The sequence below is a fragment of the Varanus komodoensis genome, unplaced genomic scaffold, assembly GCF_004798865.1.
Source record: "Varanus komodoensis strain SLA01 unplaced genomic scaffold, ASM479886v1 scaffold1, whole genome shotgun sequence".
Classification (NCBI taxonomy): Eukaryota; Metazoa; Chordata; class Lepidosauria; order Squamata; family Varanidae; genus Varanus; species Varanus komodoensis.
In genome coordinates, this window is record NW_025335268.1 from 91693763 (window position 1) to 91713579 (window position 19817).

At 42.0% G+C, this 19817-nt stretch overlaps 1 protein-coding gene and 1 long non-coding RNA gene across 3 annotated transcripts; one reads left to right on the plus strand and one right to left on the minus strand.

Annotated features, from left to right (window-relative positions):
• Positions 1–1337: 1337 nt before the first annotated feature.
• Positions 1338–6498, minus strand: LOC123025876. Its single transcript, XR_006415207.1, has 3 exons — positions 6274–6498; positions 4851–4916; positions 1338–1993 (listed from the first exon to the last, which is right to left on the minus strand). It is a non-coding gene; the product is annotated as an uncharacterized LOC123025876 (long non-coding RNA).
• A 254-nt stretch (positions 6499–6752) lies between these two features.
• On the plus strand, positions 6753–18433 carry LOC123025883 (ILK associated serine/threonine phosphatase). 2 transcript variants are annotated; one of them, XM_044435009.1, is made up of 12 exons: positions 6753–6884; positions 7677–7742; positions 8751–8807; positions 10563–10682; positions 11878–12004; positions 13098–13204; positions 14230–14323; positions 14719–14806; positions 15247–15368; positions 17090–17209; positions 17350–17431; positions 18136–18433. In XM_044435009.1, the coding sequence occupies exons 1-12, from the start codon at positions 6830–6832 to the stop codon at positions 18274–18276; spliced, it is 1179 nt and encodes a 392-aa protein (XP_044290944.1). In that variant the 5' UTR covers positions 6753–6829; the 3' UTR covers positions 18277–18433. The 2 variants fall into 2 exon arrangements, with proteins under 2 accessions (XP_044290944.1, XP_044290952.1); XM_044435017.1 differs by lacking the exon at positions 6753–6884 and adding an exon at positions 7360–7475 and having other exon boundaries at positions 10563–10668.
• The last annotated feature ends 1384 nt before the right edge of the window (positions 18434–19817 follow it).

Here is a 19817-nt window from a genome sequence, read left to right on the forward strand (position 1 = left end):
TGAATTTTGGGTTAGAACCTGGACTCTCTCTATTCCATGTTTCTCAGGCCAGCAAACCTGCAGAAAACATATCTTAATTTAGGGATCAAAGGCTTAACCCAAAACCTTTGAAAATCAGTGGAAAGTTTTGAATCAGGACTTAAATCATAATGAGTGAAAATTTGACAGTGGTTTATTTAACAAGTATGCAGCAAGTGACAGTCTCCGGCTAGTACTGATATTTCCAAGCTTGTCTTAATATGGTGGGGAGGGCAATTAAGAGATCCACTGTATTGATATTACTTTATTAACTCTGCATAACCTTTGGTCCTGCTGAGATTACTGCTTCATTCATTGCCAAAATATCAAACTACAAGGAAGAATCTTCAGTGATTATGATTCTTGCTATTAAGATTTTTAAAAATAAGCTTTGCAAACCATTCAGTTTCAGTAATATTAAGCCTTTATCAGAAAAAAAATCAGTTTGTTTCTGAATTCATATTTTGGGACATCTAGTAGATAAGGGAGCCTATTAAACTGAACATAAAATACCAATGGGGCAAACTTCCATCTCTGCTTGATTTAACATGATCATAGCATTGTATCAATCCCAGGATAGAGGATAAAATATCATAGAAGAAAACTGTGATCTCATTTTATGTCATACTTGTATGCTTTCACAGAGAATATTGGCTGAAGACTGATTTTTAGTAACAGCAAGTGGCACAGTTGGTTTGATTACATAAAACTTTTTCACGTTCCAATGCAGTAATAGGGAATAACAAAGAATCTATCCAACAGAGGAGATGTTGTCTGTATCATCCTCCACTAGAAAGATGGCAGATCTTATCCCAGCATGAAGTAATCTTGAAAATGGTCACAATGCAACAGGCAAGCAGGGAAACAGGTGAAAGAAGCACAATTAGCTAAGAACTGTGGAACTAGGAGGAGATGGGTTATCTCTATGGTAACAAGCAACTGCGACAACACAAGACATTAACTGTTTAATATGCTCTTACTGTCTCTTTCCGTCGTGTATTTAATGATCTGTATGAAAGATCTCTGTCATTCATGAGCTATGACTCAATATCAAGATCTTACTGTATAATAACAGAGGTTGTGGTTACTTTTTAATTTTTTATTAATCTTATTTTGCCTGTGCTTCCATGATCTAGTTTGTCCATATCAGTTCTTCCCGTGACATCATCCCCAAGTACTGGGAGACCATTTCTCTTGCTTTGTATATATGTGATTGCTGTGGGCACACCCTTTACCACTGTATAAATAACAATACTAAAGTAATGAGTCTAGTTTTCTTGATGTCTTAAATTATGAGTGTTGGAAATTAGGGTCTTAAAATTGTGTACACTTAAGGCATTGTTCAGTTAAAAATAAATGTGGCATTTATGCAAATACTGGATGGCTGTGTCCTTGAACTTTTTGCTTACCTTCTCAATCCAATGCTGTCTTGTTAAAGAAAGTATTCATTCATTATCTCTTCTAAAACTAGAAACAAACACACCTGAAAGGTATTTTTTTCCAGTCCATAAGAGCCAGCTTTCTTTAACAACTCAGATATACTTTTTAGAAATGTTTTGAGATGCCAACTAGTGCCTATACGCTACAAACAACAGACCCAGTGCACAAAAGGAGCCCTACAACATTTAATCCAAGTATGCACATTTTAACCACAGAGTGTTCCAAAAGTTGTAAGAGCAATATCCCACACTTTAATCTTATTTTAAAGATGTCCAATCTCCAGCATGGCTTGCAACAGATCAACACAATACAAGAATCAATTACAAAGCAACGAAGACAGCTAAAATTGCCATTAATCCAGCATTAATGTTTAAAAACTTGAACAAAAATTTTACTTGGCACCTATACCAATGTGGTCACCAGGCAGTCGCTTGGAGAAGGTATTCCATACTCAGGGGACCATGTCTGGCGAACACTGGATGTACTCCCAGCTTTCAAAGGTGAGAGCATCCAGAGCAGAATCTTAACTGCCAACCTTAATATACAGGCAGAAGGGAAAAGGCATTATGTAGTGGCAGACTGTTCAACATTGCATCACCTCTTCTGTGTAATGCCCTAGTTACAGCTGAGCACATATGCTTTATAACTGTGAAGTCCTTACTGCTAGAGAAAACTACATTATAACAAAGCCTACCATAGTTTATGAAAAGGTAGCTTAAGCATAAAATAATGTTGCAGTACTTTCTAGAGAACAGAGGAACTATCTAAAATATAGGAATTGGCCATTCTCATCTTTTAGCTATGTTAACTACACTAGCATTTGATTGGCAAATTGTAACTGCCAGCACAGGAAATGGTAAATTTCATAAACAGTAAACAGTCTTTGATACAGATGTGATTCTCCATCTACATGTATACACATGAGATTATTAATTAAGGGTGGATGACCTGTTGGGAATGGGAGATAAAGATGCATCTTGATTTAACATTCCAACAAACACACACAGACAGAAAGAGATGAACACCACCTGAACTGACAGCACTAGCCATCTGTTCAGCAGTGTACTGATGGATTCGGGAACTGGAGACTGCGCCCAGATTGTCCTCAGTTGACTGGGCTTATAAGTAACGGTTTTGCCAGCATGTACTCTGATAGTCATGATCTTCCTAACTATACTTAAGTCTGGAAGAAGAAGCAGCCCTTGTCATGAAAGTACACTTCTGGAGATGAGACAGAGCCAAATCTTCCCTGGAATGATACTCTCCTTCCCTAAGACCTCCATTTTTCATGGCAGCAGAGGAACACCCAGGAGTTAGGTACCTTCTATTTGGTCCCCGTGTGTCTTGTCAGCCAACCTCACTGCTTCTCTTTGCTTCTCCAGCTCAGCTACACTTGCTTCAAAGGAATAAAGTTGTTTCCTGAGAGCCAGAAGCACATTTCTACCTGCACACACCCATGATTTCTGTCCAGTTGGCAGACAATCATGTGCCACTCAGTGCAACACACTGGAAAACCTTCACACCCCTGATGGATTTCTACCTTCATAACTGGGTTTAACTGGTATTATTTGGTTTGTTCGCCTGGAAAATGCAGGGGAAGCTGGTTTTTTTTTGTTTTTAATATTCATTATACTGGGAGAGAGCAGTAGATTTAATTGTTACTTTACAATTTACATCTCCTTACTAGGAAAACAAAGGGTAGAGTTACCTGGCTTGGCCGCCTCAGCCTGTTGCTGAACTCACCCAGTTACTTAACTCACTTTAGGGGCTGAATTACTTCATCACTGAAGCTCCTCATGCTCAGAGAGCTGGTTATATTGCAAGCCTGCCTTCTTGCATAGCTCTAGATAGGTTGGCTCAACTACTGAAGGGTCTCATTTGAAAAGCAAGGGAGGCTGCTATGCCTGAACCCCTGTCCTGCCCTGGCTTTCAGAGACGGGGAATGTACACTCATTTTAATTGTCCCCTGGGAATGGAGATGTTCTATTCAGTGGAAAGCACAATAGTGAATAATAGGTCATTGGAGGAGAAAACTTTTTAGTGGCTATCCTACAGAGACAAAAAGAACTATTACAAAGGCTAGTGCAAAGAAAGAGAACTACAAAACAGACAAAACAAGAGACTTCTTCCAGAAAATCCAAGAACTCAAAGGGAGATTCAAACCTAGGTTAGGTATGCTGGAAGACTAACACATTAGCTACATTCAAACATGTCAACAAGCCACAGTGGAAATCATCATGATACGCTCTTTTGTGTTTTCTGAATCCTGTCAGGGTCTACCATTGGCTCCATGTGGCTCCATGAAGAGAAACTTGTACAGTTTCAATGCCTCAGCATGGCTTGTTTGGTTGTGTGAAACCAGAAGCATGGTTTCCACATGGATAACACAGAGTCTAGTGGCAAGAGTGGCTGCTACCGGAGGAAAGGCTCCTGTCTACATCCTCCACTATCCAGAGCTGCTTAGCAATTGATGTGTCAAGCAATAGCCACACTCTGGCTGCTTCATAGTCACTCCCACCTTTGACTTCTTCTTGCTCTCCAGATGCCCACCTGCAGTTTTGGAATGCCACTGGCAGTGAGGTAGCTCACATCACCACCTCCAACAGTGTCCTTGAAGACAGCTGTATTTAGTGCTCCTACCACTCACAAACTGTTCTGCTGCTGCTTTTCTGGAAGAAGCATCTCTCTGCTTTGCAAAGTGGCCCTTACATGAGAGAGTACACGGGCTACACAGAGTGATCACCCCCAGAAGCCCATGTCGCCTGCTCTGGCTCCCACCCTTCCTTCCATTTCCATCTTGTCCTTGGCATTCCTCAGCAAGGCTTATTGACAATCCTATCGCCTCCCTGTCCTTTGAACTCAGCAACGCCACCGCTGCCAGGCATGAGGCGCAGGAGATTCACATAATTACCCAGCGGATCTGGGAGAACTCCCCCGAAAGTTCCACCAGTAGAGCCTCCATTCTGACATGGGCACCAGCCTACTTCCCAGCAGTAGCCACATTAAAGTACTTCTCAGGGTTTCCTCCCCATCCTACACAGAGATGTAGGGGCAGTGGTTGGAGTCATTACACAGGTATTTCCCTCCCCCACAGTACCATTCAGAGAGCCTAGAGCATTGTTGTAAGTGTAATGTACTGGCCTTTTTGTCTTGCTATATTGGGTGTTGTGAAAGCTCAGCCTTAATTGGGCTCATTACTTTCCATGCCTTTTCCTTTGTCTTCCCGTTTTCCTCCTTGCCAGCAGCTGCTGCTGTTCTGACCATGTTGTTTCATGAAATTACAATTTAACTTGTTTTAATTCTTCATGGACATCTTATCTTTTGAAGACATAACATAGTTATGCACATAGATATGTCCATACAGTCTGTACTGATTCCCTCAATGTACCTACTGCTAAAGTGAGGAGGTACCCATGGCAGCATGTACAAGTCCTGAGCACAGGGAAGCCTTGCAAGATCTGCAGCAAGGAAAGAGCAGGGAAGAGCAGTAAGTATGAGTGGGTATACTTTTATGTTTGCACAGAGCATGGCAATACAGGGGGTGGAAGTCTGAAGCAACAGTGCTACTTTAATGAGCTGGGTTTTAACAGCAAAAACACTCCAGGAACAACTGGCTGAAGATGCAGCTAAAGGAGTATGTGGGTCAATGAGAGGGAAGCAGGCAAAGTAGCCAGGAGCAGTGCAGCCTGGAATGAACTTTCAGCCATGAAGAAACAGAATGGTTTCCAATAGGTAAAGGCATCAGAGAAGAGTGGATGCTAGCGCCCTATTGGTTCAGGACTATTTGTAGGGTGTTCATTCAAATTAATACCACAAGTGAGAGCCTCTTGACAATGGTACTACCAGAGATCCTTCTTTATAACTGGAGATACTAGGGAATGGAACTAGGACCTTCTACTTCAAAACACAAGCTCAACACAGAGCTATGAACCATCATCTTAATATTTTAAAAATTAAAGGAATCACAAGCAATTCCACTGCCAGAACAAGACACCAGTCCTTACAGCCAGTGGCATCTACAAATAGGGATGGTGACCAAGGTCTTTTCTTCCTCTTTTTTAACCACTGCAAACTAGCGTAGCCAATGCGAAAACACAGGGGAAGGGACCAGTAAGGGGAAAGGACCTTACTGGATCCTGTTGTTACAACCACCTAGTCAGATGAGGTGGGTGTTGTTTTTTAACTTGTTCTTGGTTCCTTCCATGAAACATAATACAACCTAGCTGCAGCTGCTGGCCCTTTCATGTTGTTAGACTGACATAGTGACTTAAAGTACTTCTGTGCACAAATTTTAGCCATTACAATTTGAATTATGATTATCACATTCCACTATATTATTCAATCACAATAAAAGATATATCATTTATGCCTAATATTTCTCATAAGAAACGTGGTTTATCATACTGATGTAACGGATTTGAAAATTTATTTATTTATTTAAAGCTTTTATAGACCATCCATCTTGGGATGGTTTGCAACAAGCAACAGATAAAATGGCAAATAAAATGGCACAGCATCCAATAATTCAATAATATAAAACCACATTAAACCCGATTAAACTTTAAAATAATGCGAAAACAAAAGGGGTTTGTTGGCGCTGAAAAGAAAAAAAACATTGGCACCAGGCGAATCTCTCTGGGAAGCGTTTTCCATAATTGGGGCACCACCGCAGAGAAGGCCCTCATCCGGGTAACCACCCTCCTAATCTCTTTCAAAACAAACGACTTCAAGGAAAAAACGCGTAGAGTGGGAGCATTACAGTAACATAGACCACTCTTTCCCTTTCAGAAATGTAACCCGCTGCCAAGTTCGCACCTTTTACACAACACTTAAACTCCCTCGCCCGCCCTTTTCTCCCATTTTGTCCCACGCACGTCGCCCCTTTCTATTACGCGCAAGCTCCTGAGGCACCGCCCTCCGGAAGCGGCCGGGGAGGGGCGCAGGACACAATATGCGCCACCGGCACATTCGTGCGAAGTACGAGAGCCGCGTTAGGCCCCGCTAGGCAGGAGCTCTCTCCGCCCCCTTAGGGATGAGAATGACGGGGACGGGAATGGAATAACATGAGCTGTTAGACAGCTCTAGCCCCGCCCCGCCCTCCAGGGCAACTGACCTATCAAAAGCTCATGTTTTCCCTCCATCTTACCATAGAGATGGAAGGTTGCTCTGGGAACGCCCTTTACGAAGCATTGGTTGGATGTATGACCCAAGTGACGCCATTTCGAGGGCAAAGAGCAACCAATGAGAGTAGGGCTCGGTTCCGCCTTACAGGAATGATTGGCAGCTGGGTCGGCCTTTGCGAGAGGAGGTGGGGGAAGCGGCGCAGGCTGGCCGCCGCCGCCGCCGCCGCCGCCGCCGCGTTTAAGCCTGGATGGACCTGTTCGGGGACCTTCCGGAGCCGGCACCTCCGGCAGCTGTAGTCGCAGGTGAGCTTGCGCTGTTTCCTAAAGCCCTGCAGCCGCCATCCGGCTGGAGTAAAGGAGCCTTGCTCTGCCGACTTTGCTCTCCCGCAGATGGAAGAGCCGGCTCGGAGCTTAGCCCTCCTCCATCCCGGGAGCCTTAAGTTCTCCGCGTAGAAGGGGACCCGCGTGCGCTCAGACACGCATGCGTGACCCTGTCCCCCCTCCCCGCAGAAGAAAAACACTCGCGGGTCCAACTAGCTGCAGGGGTGTTGTGCGTGCGGCTGTTTTTTATTTTTTATTTTCACTAGTTTAATGCCCAGGGTTAGCTCCGATTTGCCCGACACGGCGGAACACGCATGCGCTTGTGAACCCACGCACGCGGATGCACGCGCCGCATATTGACATTCAGGTGCGCGCGCGGTGCGAACCGCGTCATTTGCGTTGCGCGCAGAAAAGAAAAGACAGCTGCGGCGGCGGCTCCTTTAGTAGGAAGCAGTCGCCCGAACTCCGTGAACCAGTAGTTAACTTTTGCTAGTGTGGCGGTGCTGCAGAGTGCGGACCGAAGCACACAGTTAGTTCGGGGCAAACGCTTATCCATGTAAAGACAGAAAAAAGGTTATTTATTTATTTATTTATTTATTTATTAAAACATTTCTATGTCGCCCCTTGCCGAAGTTTCCAGCGTGCATACATCTTTTTGCCTAAAAATTACACCCTTGGACACAGTAGGACCAGCTTTAGAATTGCCTCCCCACCCACTCCAAAAAAAAAAAATCTGTGTGACCACTTAACTTTCTCTTCTGAAATGTTTTTCAGAGAGAGAAGGGCAGCAAGGATCTTTGCTTTCTGAGGATCTACCACCAGCCAGCAGCACTGATCTGGGTATGATTTTTGTCTACAGCCTTTTATTAACCACCATAGGAGAGAAGGGGAATTGGTTTGGTCTCGTGAGTGTGCATGTGTGTCTGTATGTGGTGGAGGTATGTAAACTGCGCCCTCTGGTTTGCTTGTACTTCTGCCTTATTTCAAACACTTGCTCATGGCCCCATATTCCACTTCTGCTGGTTTTTCAGAACAAATGCAGAACAGCTTCTCTCCTACCTTTGTATGGCATTTTTCCAAACCACATTTTTTTTTTCTTCTGGCTTTATTTTCCTCCAAATAGATAAGCCCTCCCTTTAGGGGTAGGCCTTTACTCCTGGGCTGACTATAGTTTGTTTGTTTGTTTATTTATTTATTTAGGGAACTTCTATGCTGCCCCATTCGCCGAAGCCTTGGGGTGGCTCACAACCATAAATAAATAGAATCCTATAAAACAATATAAATTAAGTCGCCCTGGCCAAAGAATAAAATAAATAAATATTAACAATTAAAATAACATTTGAATAAAAAGTTCTTCACCTGGCGCCGAAAAACAAATAACGACGGTGCCAGGTGGACCTCTCTGGGGAACTATGCAAAGTTCCTGTTCTTAACTTTTTTGGGGAGCAATCATTTGGACTGAGGTCAGAGGGAGATAACACACTGCATTCATTTAACTTACCATTTAATTTTAATGCACTAATGTCACATTAATAGAATATTTTATGCCGTGTGTGTGTGTATGCATCATGGTCCTTAGGCACAGAATGGTGTGAAACAACTCCAGTTACTCAAAAGTAACTCTCAACATCTGGGAATTTCTATCAAAACAAGCATAGGCTGTTGCCATTACTGATTTTTCCCATTTATGTACTAAATTCAGTTGAATCATCTGAACAGGCACAATTTAGGCACTAGTTTCTTTTGGCAGAGCAGTATTTTAAAGATTTCATATTCTCTGTTAAGCTGTCTCAGAGCCTTACTTGCTGTGGGACCTGGATTATAGACATGTGTTCTCTCATATTTTAGGGGCAGGGGGTTCTTTGCTTTTTGACGATCTCCCACCTGCCAGCAGTGGATATTCTGGTGAGTAGCTGTCTTGATGTTTATATTTTGGCATTGATCATACTGGCACCTACTTGAGAATTCAGCATGTTTGAATCTCATAAGTGCTCGTTAATCTTAGGACTGCAGCACATGCTGACAGATTTACATATTCAGTCCCCAAATTAATGCTTTGAGGGAAAGTGAAATGACCATTGAAAACTGCAGCCCCTTTCTTTACGAGCTCTTATTCTTGGGTATTCTACTAATAGCTACTACTTTGGCATTTTTTATTGTGAAGAAGAGACTGTTCCAGTCTCAACATCATCATCCCAGCAGTCAAGAGTCATGTCCATGGGTGGATAATCCAGTACCCTTCAGGTGTTTTAGATGACAGCATAATCCCTGGCAATTGGCCATGCTGGCTCAGGTTTATATATAGGTTAGCAGGTTACCTACCCCTGTATAGTCCATACAGCAGCTTCATTTTACCCCTCTGATTTGGTTTTGTGACCACAGTGCAAACATAATCCAGAACTGCCCTGCTCTTTCTTTGAATGAGTGAATGCTTTCCCCTCTGTTCACAGATTCTTTAGTCTGTGAAAGTTGTCAGGTGGGGAGTACTTTTCACAGCTAATGAAAACTTTCGTGAAAAACACCCCCACTTCCTTTTGGCAGAGCCTGGGTTAGTTGTACAATCAAACCCAGTTGGGTTTAAGCTTGCTTAGTTGCTAGGTTGTGCTGTAGTCCTGAGATTTACAAGAGTTCTTGATGCTGCATGGGCTACCACTATATTAGATGTATTATTGCATAAATTGTGCTTCTAGAACTTAATGTATGCCCCTTTTTTCTTTATTTGAAATGATGCAAAAAAGAGGACTTTTCAAAATTAGAGTGACAATCAGGTTTCTTATCTTAAGCCATAACTCCTACAGTTTGGAAGCATTGTTGATTAAATTCACCCCGGCTGGCATTAGGTTTGATGATGCTGATGTGAAATTTGTACATACCTGTAAAATGTATAGGCTCGGAGAACTTGATTATCTGTGTGTTGGTAACAGAAGGAAAAAATGTACTATGAGAGTTCTTCTCCTGACAGTGCTAGATAAGCTGAGATATTTTACTTACTGCAGAAGTCATTTTCTAAATTCAATTTATTCAAAGTTTTTTTCATGTTTAATATGAAATACATCAATTAGATATAACTGAAGTCACTGATAATATATATGGCTTCTATAAGGGTTGTGCAACAAAAGTCATCTTATGCTTTATTATTACACATTTTCACTGATTTCAAGTAAAGACCTGTGATTTCAATGGGGCATATTCCTAAGCAAGAGCTAAATTATTCATTGCATGCATACAGAGAACCCTGATGTCCTCTTCCCTTTGGAAAGCAGCATGAACAGAGGATGGCTTAGTGGAGATACTGTGGGCAGGGAATAGGTTAACCCATGCTGCAGTAGTTTGTCCATTTCAAATTCACTCTTTTCAAAGCTTCTTTTCCTTAATTTAGTAAAACAGGCTCATTTTGTTGGCATAGATTTGAGGAGTTAGTCTTTCCATGTCTATAGACTGAAGTCTTATGTTACAGGGAGCCTAAAGGTTTAACTTCAACCTAATCTTACAATAATTGGCATGAAGAAGGATTTGGGTTTAAAATAGGTGGTAGGGCATAGTATTAGCTGCAGGAGTTTTAGTGTCATGTTGTGGCACTGCAATTGAAAAAGAACAAGTCATTGCAATGTGAGAGAACAGAAGGAGACCCCTAATAACAGACAGTGTTTTGTTTTCCAGCTTCACATCCCACAGATCAGGTTTCCCTCCCGGTGAGCCATGGAAAGGGAGAGAAGAGGAAGTCCACTGAGGGAGAGAAGAATGGGAGTGAAGAACTTGTGGAAAAGAAAGTTTGTAAAGGTTTTCAGACAGTCTGAAGCCAAGTATTTTTCTCTTTTAGGTCAAAGGTGAAATTGTTTTCTCAGGAGAGTCCTGCTGATGGTCATTTTAGGAATGGGAGTGTCCATGGGTAGAGTGTTCCTTTCCGAATGCCCCATCTCTCTAAACTTGGGGCTGCTTCCTGCTTAAGGGCACTACCAAAAGTCGTCTTGTACCTCAGTCACTGTGATGCCTTGTCATATTTGAAACCTAACATTTCTCTAAAGAGCTTAGGGCTATTTTTATGGGAGTCATATCCTTTTCTTATCATGAAAGCCATGTAAGGTACTGATTTTGGGTTGCCTTAAACTTAGGGGTGTCTTCAGTGGTTTACAATAACTAACATGCACAATTCAGAAGAAAAGACAGTGGCATGTTTCTATTGCCTGACAAACTGAATGGGAGTTTGAGTGCAGGCCCGTCTGTTCTTTGCCCCCCTCTACCTCACAGACTTCCTTTTTGATGCCTCAGGTGTGTATTTCTATGTTGTTGGACAGGTTGTGTGTTACCCATTCTCCCACCAGATTGTATGTTGCCCAACTGACTTCCCCCCCTTAAGCATGACATGCTTATATGGGAGGCTTCTTAGCCAATCTGAGCCAGCTAGAATGTGGAAGACACAACACTGTATTTCCTGCCTAAATTGTGATGTGAGGACAGTAAGCTGGTCTTAATCACAGTGCAGTCATAACAATCTCTGGAGTACACCATTTTAACATGCCTTCTCTGGTGAACTTATGCAGTGTACCATTGTGGAGGTGAACATAGTACTATCATGAGCTTTGGGAGGTAAGTATATTTAGTGGTGGGTTCTAACTCTGTTGAAGAGATTTTTATAACTCTGCATTCTGTTTACCTCTTCACATACTTCTGTGTGCCTATGTCAGAGGAAGATGTCGCAGTCAGTTTTTTATTTTGTTAGCATTGCTATAGTATTCCAACTGGTGTGCTCTGTTATATATTTTTTTAGCAACTTCTGAGGTTGCTGCCACACAAATACACCTTCAACCACAGTTGTCATATGTGAACTGCTTAAAATTTAAATACCTTCAGCTGGTGGCCAAGAGTTGTTCAGAATGCTGCTTTCTTACTTTTACTGGGTTACCATTTTGTTTCTATGCAAAGAGAGACCTTGAGCATTGAATCCTGAATGTATCTTTGCTTTGTTTCTCCTTAGATTCAGCAGGTATTCTTGGTCTGAAGGGTTATGTGGCAGAGAGAAAGGGTGAGCGTGAAGAAATGCAGGATGCCCATGTTGTTCTCAATGATATCACAGAGGAGTGCAGCCCCCTCCCTTCTCAGGTGTAAGTCCTACACTTCTATATACTTTCCCTGACTCACATGCACGTGTTCCCTTGTGCCAGGATGGCATTTATTGCTTTATGTTGAAAATTATTCTGAAGGTGATTTTCAGTTGTTTTGATTTCTGGAAATGACCCATGGCCAACATGGATTTTTTCCCTATGCAGTGCTATATTTATAATGTCAGTCCTGGCCCTTGTGAATTCAGCTTGGATTTGTTCCTCTTGCATTGAATGAGGACTTTTTTTTATTTTCTTTGACCTCCCCCCCTCAGAAAAAAAAACCCAAAACATTGTTCCTCCCAGATATTGCTGTTTTGAGTAAGCACAATAAAAATTGAAACTAAAGCATCTGGAAAAGCACATTAGAAACAAGCTTTTTACTCTTCTTAATGGACAAGAAATGGTTCCATCTCTGTTAAAATGTCTACCAGTGTCAAGTAGACAGAGTCTAGTAACTGAGTAATATTCTTTTAAAAAGTATTCCATTGATAACTTGAGATGCAGTTTATTTGGGAAAGAGGTTATCCTAGGATTTTAACAGGAAATCAGCAGCTAGTTTTGGTCTAGCTTATCCTTTCATTAGCTTGGTTTTCAAATGTTGATTCTGTGAGCTGTTTCTCACTTCAGATTCTGAAATGGAACCTACTTCTCACTTGGAAGATAAATTTTGAACCCGTATGTTGCATTGCTTTATATTTACGATATGCATGCATATTTTCTTCACATTTTGTGTGGTATTGATATAGTTGACACTCCCATACAACATCCTGAATTGCCAGCTCAGATGTTGGTGAAATCAAAGCCAAGTGGTGCTACCTTTGTACATAGGCTGAGCCTTTCCATAGCTAATCTGTCAAGGGAACTTAGAAGACATGTATGCTTTGGCATGCTGAGGCTATGACTCTCTTACAGGTGAGGGTTGAGGAAAATCTTTCTTTGCAAGACCATTTGGGAAGATGCATTTGAAGCTGTATCAGATGAAGGAGGGTTGTGCGCTCTGTACCTCTACTGGTCTTAGCACAGTGTCAAGCACTCAGTGTCTTGGCTGCTTCCAGAATGTACGCACTTCATCAATGTTCATCTTCCTTTACAGTACACGTGTCTCATACTTTGCTGTCTTTGATGGCCATGGAGGAGTTAGAGCTTCAACCTATGCAGCACAGAATCTTCATCAAAACCTGATCAGAAAATTTCCTAAGGGTAAGAGATGGGAGAGGGAAGTGTTGTAATGTGCAGTCTTATTCCTTGAGGTCTTGCCTGCTGCCAGCTCACTGAGATCACAATCTCAAAGTGGAATATTCAATAAAACACAAATATCAACATACAAATATTAACTAGGAAACCAGGGGAGAACAGGAGTACAGATGAATAATAGTGTGCGAGATGCAGCAACATGGATTCATTCATATCTCTTAGTGAACAAATTGTTATGTAGTTGGTATTAAAATCTGGGCAAAATTTGATGCTGGTCACATAGGAGAGTAGAGGATTATCCACAGTCACAAGTCCTGTATTCTAAACACCCTCACTTGGGTTGCTGCATACCAAATTCCAGGCAAATGCAGCACCAGCAAGAGGGCAGTCCAATTACATCTTAAGAACTTGGCAGCTATGTAAGGAGGAAGGTGCTCCAACTGGTCCTAAACTGAACAGGTCTTTTTCTGTTTGTTCCTTAGTTAGTTTTTTTTTTTTTTTTTTTTGTCGGCACAAGCCCATTGAACTTGAATAGAAGTGAAGTATATTGCTACACAAGTGAGAAGCAATGATGTACCAGCATGGGAGAGCCAGCATGGTGTAGTGGTTAAAAGCATGTGACTGGGACTCAGACAACCTGGGTTCTAGTCCCCACTCAGCCATGGAGCCAACTGGGTGACTTTGGGCCAGTCACAGACTCTCAGCCCAACCTACCTCACAGGGTTGTTGTTGTGGGGATAAGATGGAGGAGGAGAATGATGTAAACTGTCTTGAGCCCTTTGTAGGAAAAAGGCAGGGTATAAATCAAAAAATAAATAAAAAATAAAATGAAACTAGTAAACATTGGTTGAAGGATAGATTCAGTAAGAACTGAGAGTCAGCCATTAGACTGAATTTTGGAGCTATCAATATCACAATTGTATGTGCTGAGAGCAAAATTTGACAATGTGGCTTTAGTACCAAATATGCAAGGCTTACTGTTGAGCAAGTTGGAAAAATGGCTGATTGCTCTTTGGGGGTTTGTATTACAGGAGAAGTGCCCAGTGTGGAGAAAGCGATAAGGAGGTGCCTTCTGGACACCTTCAAACACACAGATGAGGAATTTCTCAAGCAGGCTTCCAGTCAGTAAGTGTGACCATGCCAAGTACATACTCGTAGATCTCATGCTTTCCTAAGAGATATTTGGGGCTGGATCACTCCGCAAGTGTGCTGCGGAAGGCACATCTTTGAATACTACTACTGTGCCAAACAGTTCATGCACATGTAAAGGTGTCATGTCAGGAAGTGTTCTAAGCCAACCCTTTACCTAACTTGCCATGTAGCTTTCTATTGGCAGGCAGGCAGGCAGTCATGTGTGTGTGTGTGTGTGTATTTCTGGGCAGGTGTCTGGTTTTTATGCGCCAAGTCAGAGCTGGGCTTTCTACCCCCATAATTGTATAGCTGAAATATTGAATAATTTGAAACCTGTATCAAAAATGGTTTTGCCTCACCTTTTTGCCCCCAATTTCTGATGCCTGCAGGAAACCTGCCTGGAAGGATGGCTCCACGGCAACCTGTGTGCTGGTGGTTGACAACACTCTGTTTATTGCCAACCTTGGAGACAGCAGGGTAAGCAGTCCTGGATGTTGTGCATTCACCTTGGTTTTGCATGCCAGAGGGTATCTTTACCAGTTCCCCGGAGAGGCACAGTAGCAGGTTTATTTGTACCTATAGCCCAGTCAGCTTCTTCAAGTACTGTGTCATTCGGTGAAAATGTGCTTTGCAGCTCCTGTGAGCAACTTTGGATTTTTGTGGTGAACTCTAGATGGTGCTGTTAGCCCAGGGGTGGTGTCTCCCATTAAGTTATTTAAGATTCTTTTAACTTGAGCTAACTTCAAGAAATGGCTGGTGCAGACTCTATCTATATGTGAAGCTGGATATACACAATGGACTATGCTTCTTAGAACTTGTTTAGGGATTTTTTTTAGGGAGAGCTGTGTCTCTAGTACCCTGATCTAGATACTTTAAACTTGCAATCCTTGTTCACTTGGGCTCTCCTGTCAGTGCAGGCGCTTCTGTGTCGTTATAATGAAGAGACTCAGAAACATACAGCCTTAAGCCTCAGCAAAGAACATAACCCAACTCAGTATGATGAGCGAATGAGGATCCAAAAGGCTGGTGGCAATGTCAGGTAACAAATGGGCAAAGCACAGAAGAGAGGGAAGGGGACAGGTCTTGGGTTCCATTTTTGGAGGGCCTGAATGCCCCAGTTCAGACTTGGGAGGGTGATTTCTCATATGATGGATCTGTTCATCTGTTGCGAGGCAGGTACCTGCTAATTGTATGTATGTCATGGTGCAGCTAGATAATTTTAGATTCTGGATCGAATATAGGGACCCCCTTTTAGACAGCCATGTTTATTACTTCAGTTGCGAAGGTCACATCTCTCCTCTTTTCTCATCATGCTTCAGAGCTTGTGACAGTTGAGAACCAAAAGCCAACCCTAGTTAAAATAAGAAAGAAATACTCAGAGCATATGCAGATTTTTATTTAAAACTTACTTAGAACATGACACCATAAAGGTATCAAGATAGCGGAAGCATTTTATTGTTATTAATGGGTATTTGGGAATAAGCACCATTTTGTTGTGGGAGGAAATAAACTTTTTATTGTGAAAAATAAAAATAATACAGGGAGCATCTGCAGCCATGTACATGCCTGGTTTCCCAGCCCTTAATTAAGGAAGTGTTTTTTAAAAAATAATGAGAAGATGCTGCTGTGACCTGTAGCAGCCCTGTCAGTCCCAGCATGCCTATGTTTCCCCTTGTTCTGAGTCTGTCCCCATTATCTGTCTGTCGATGCTAAGTGGTCATTTGGGGGCACACATGGTCTGTGGGGCCCTGGACTTTGGCCCAAAGGTCCAGTTATATTTGTATTACCAATATAAAGTGGGTTAAAAAAACACACCAGAAGGCCTAATTTCAAATATGGCTTTGCTTGAACATAGCAAGGCAGTAATTGTTGGCAGGTTTGTGTTTTTCTGGCCATGAAGAGGTATTGGTACCATAAAGTATGTGTGTGGACATAAACACATTCATTCATTCATTTATAACTTTTGTGGACCATCCCATTACCGAAATCTCAGGATAGTTTAACAATACAAAATGTAAAAAAAATTAAAATACAGCGTCCTCAAATTCATCTAATAATAAAACCCCAATTAAAACCATCAGGTCTTAAAACATTGGGAAAATAAAACACATAGAAAGCATTTCATGTAGCTTTTTGGACAAACCCGCTCTAAATGTTGAGTGGAATAGCTTTAACACAACCTGACTAAAAGCCAGATATCGTTTATTCTTGATGAGACACTAATTCTTGCTTTTCACCAAAGTTGTGAATTATCTTTCCCCAGCCTAGTGTTCTCCCAGTGTGTTGCACAACACATTGACCATGCTTCTGGCTGGGGATTATGAGAACTACAAGGCATCTGCCAGGCACACGGCTGGGAGGTCTGGAGTGAGCCACGCTGCTCTTGATCTCATTACATGCCAGACAAGGCCAGAGATACTTCAGTGCCATCAACACCAAGCCTCCATGCAGTTTAGGACACTTCCTTCTAATTGAGTAAAGCAATGGTACATCTAGCCGATGGTTGATTTGTGAAAGGATATACCTGTTCAGCGCTTGAGCAGGGGTCGTGCCCAAGCCTGCTGCTGGAGATCGACAGGACAAGCGTTTTGGCGTCATCTCTGTGCCAGAGTGCTTATCATCCTCAATGATTGCCTGTACGAGCTAGGGATCATCCCTAGTGTCAGATTCCCACATGCTGTTGAACTACTAGTTGAAGAACCACTGCACAGCATTAGGGATTTTAACCTTCTGACATACTGAATTGCCTTCTCTCCTTAGGGAAGGGCGTGTGCTGGGTGTCCTGGAGGTCTCTCGCTCCATTGGGGATGGACAGTACAAGCGTTTTGGAGTCATCTCTGTGCCAGATGTCAAACGCTGCCAACTTACACACAATGACAGGTAAAACTGAGCCAAACCTGGAAATGAGGCAAATACTAGTGGTTTCTTTTCAGGAGTGGCTTCAAACAAGCAAGCACCAAATTCTAGAAACTTTCATTTTACGTTTTTTGGATAAAATGTATTGCCAATTGCCCTTCCAGGTTTATCCTGTTGGCTTGCGATGGTCTCTTCAAGGTCTTCTCACCAGACGAAGCGGTGAACTTCATTGTGTCTTGCTTAGAGGTGAGAGGAAGCTCAGTCTGTCCAGATACACGATATTGGCATGTTTCCAAGGCAAGGCATGTGGAGAAGGAGCCGCACTTAAATCTGCATTCCGTCTGCTTGGGGAGATAACATGTTGTCTTTCTACTTTGTCATATTCCTGCTGTTTAGCAGTTTACCACCTCCTTTAAAATCATAAGGATTCTTTGCTATGTGTTGACATTTACACTTAAGCTTATTCATTGGAGCAAATAGTTATTGAAAGTGAGGCTGCTCACCTTTCTGCTCTTCTCCACTTGCTGCCACATTGACAGTATTGTCATTAACAGGTTCAAAGCCTCAGAGCCAGTCCTGATCAACCCCTTTCCTGCCTAGAAGCACAAAAGTGGCAGAACTTTCAACCTCCATAGCCCAGCCCTGTGTTAAATGGTATTAATAATGAGCTGTTCTGTCTCCCCTCTAAAAGATAAGGGGTAGTTGCTATTTCAGGCTAGAAACAGGAACAGAAGAAGGCACATTGCTCTGCCTTTATTATGGAGGTGATGGGGTCTTGTGATTTGTTTAAAAATGCTTTAGGTAATTCTGCTGGTTGCTTACTGCAAGCTGGAGTTGGTTACTCTGGGAATTATGAAGATTAAGGGTAAGGGTTAGGCATTTGTATTATCGCAGTAAAATAAGTGAAGAAAGATTACTCTGCCTTGTTTGTGTGTTCCGTTTCTCAACAGGACAAAACTATTCCTACAAGAGATGCCAAGTCAGCTGCTGATGCTAGATATGAAGCAGCCTGTAACAGGTTGGCTAACAAAGCAGTACAGCGAGGCTCAGCAGATAATGTCACTGTGGTGGTGGTCCGGATCGAACAGTGATGGGAAGAATATGTGCAAGGGAGGTCCTTAGCAGCATGCAGTGGAGTTAATAGAACAAGTTAGTGTGGTTGTACGTTTGTGTGTGTATGTATGTAAAGTTTTGTTCATTTTCCCCTTTAATTGCTCTTATTTGTAAATAAAGCATTTTTTCTAAAGGGTTTTGTTCAGATCAGATCATTGTTTTATAGAATCGGAGCTAGATGAGCCATCTAGCATGCTCATTGAGCAAATTTATTAGACTGGGCTAAAATCACATTTAGCAAATATTTGTGGCACTCTCATTTCCAAAGCATCTTGTGCTTCGGATTTCAGTACCCCAAGTACAAAATAAATGTGTTTTATCTTGGTTACCAAAGGCATATGCATTTCAATTACAACGGGTTTTAAAGCACATGGGGGCATCTTCCCTGATCCTAATCAGTCATTAAGTATATTCTGAAGAAAAGCTGCCATTTACATGTGTCCATCTTTCATAACTGCTATAGGTATATGAGTTTATGAATGTATAGGCATTATTCTCTAGTATATGAATCAAAGCATAAGATTACCTGGAAGGAGCAGCTCCACCAATCACCCTTGGCGGAAAAAATGATGGCAGAGAACTCAACTGAGGGTTGTCAGGTTTGTGATACTATGAGTAAAAAATCTGAACAGAACATGACTGAATTGAACCATTGATCCAAAAGTATGTTGCTTTGGCTATCTGCAAACTTACTCTGAACTAATTCCCTAGGGTTGAGTTCTGGTTCAGGCTGAATGTGTGCTGTCTTTTGAACTAAGTATGAATTATTCAGCTAACATGCAGTGGTGACTCAAAGTCCATTGGACTGTGAAAAGAGTTCAAGTCTAGAAACATGGACTAGGTGATCCTTACATTTGGTACATTCTTCATATGTGGAAGTAAGTGAGGCTGCCTTCTGAGTAGCATTGTTACTATAACTGTAACATTGAGTTGAATCTTGATTTATGCTTAGATAAAATATTGCTGTTTAAGTAAGCCTTAAGTTATGACCCCAGTATTTCAAAAAACTAAAAGGATGCAAGTCTGGATCCAAACCATTATGCATATGTAAATATACTCTCTCCTCAGTATTCAATAATCTGAACTGTACCAGGAGTTAATTTCTATCTTGGCTGAGAAAGATGAACCAGGACTGAGCATAAAAACAAATGAGAGTTCTGGTGCCATTTGGCTGGTCATGCCAATAATTGTATAAAAAGTTTGGGGAGAGAATACAGAAGTGATGCTAATTCATCTAGAGCAGACGGAACGGTTGTACAGAGACTTGGGCCTTATGAAAATGCTTCAAAGTTCAAAAGCCAATGCAGTTTGAGATACTGGCTCTGAGTTTGTTTACAGCAGTTACCTCTGCAGACAGTTTTAAGAAAGAATCCTGAATTTTAAAAAGCAGGTGTGGCCTTTACTAAAAAGGGATCAGCCGGGAATGTTTTGGGAAGCATACATGGAGAGAACAAGAACCATGTTAGATCGCCCTGTGTGCCTCTTACCTTTAAATAATCTACCCTTTCTTGCTTGAAGG

What these genes read in the sequence shown, in the direction of transcription:
- LOC123025883 (XM_044435009.1), top strand. Translation starts at nt 6,830, where the DNA reads ATGGACCTGTTCGGGGACCTTCCGGAGCCGGCACCTCCGGCAGCTGTA. An exon ending in TGCCAGCAGTGGATATTCTG is followed by an intron (nt 8,808 to 10,562) that starts GTGAGTAGCTGT and finishes TTTGTTTTCCAG; the next exon opens with CTTCACATCCCACAGATCAG. An exon ending in GATCAGAAAATTTCCTAAGG is followed by an intron (nt 13,205 to 14,229) that starts GTAAGAGATGGG and finishes TTTGTATTACAG; the next exon opens with GAGAAGTGCCCAGTGTGGAG.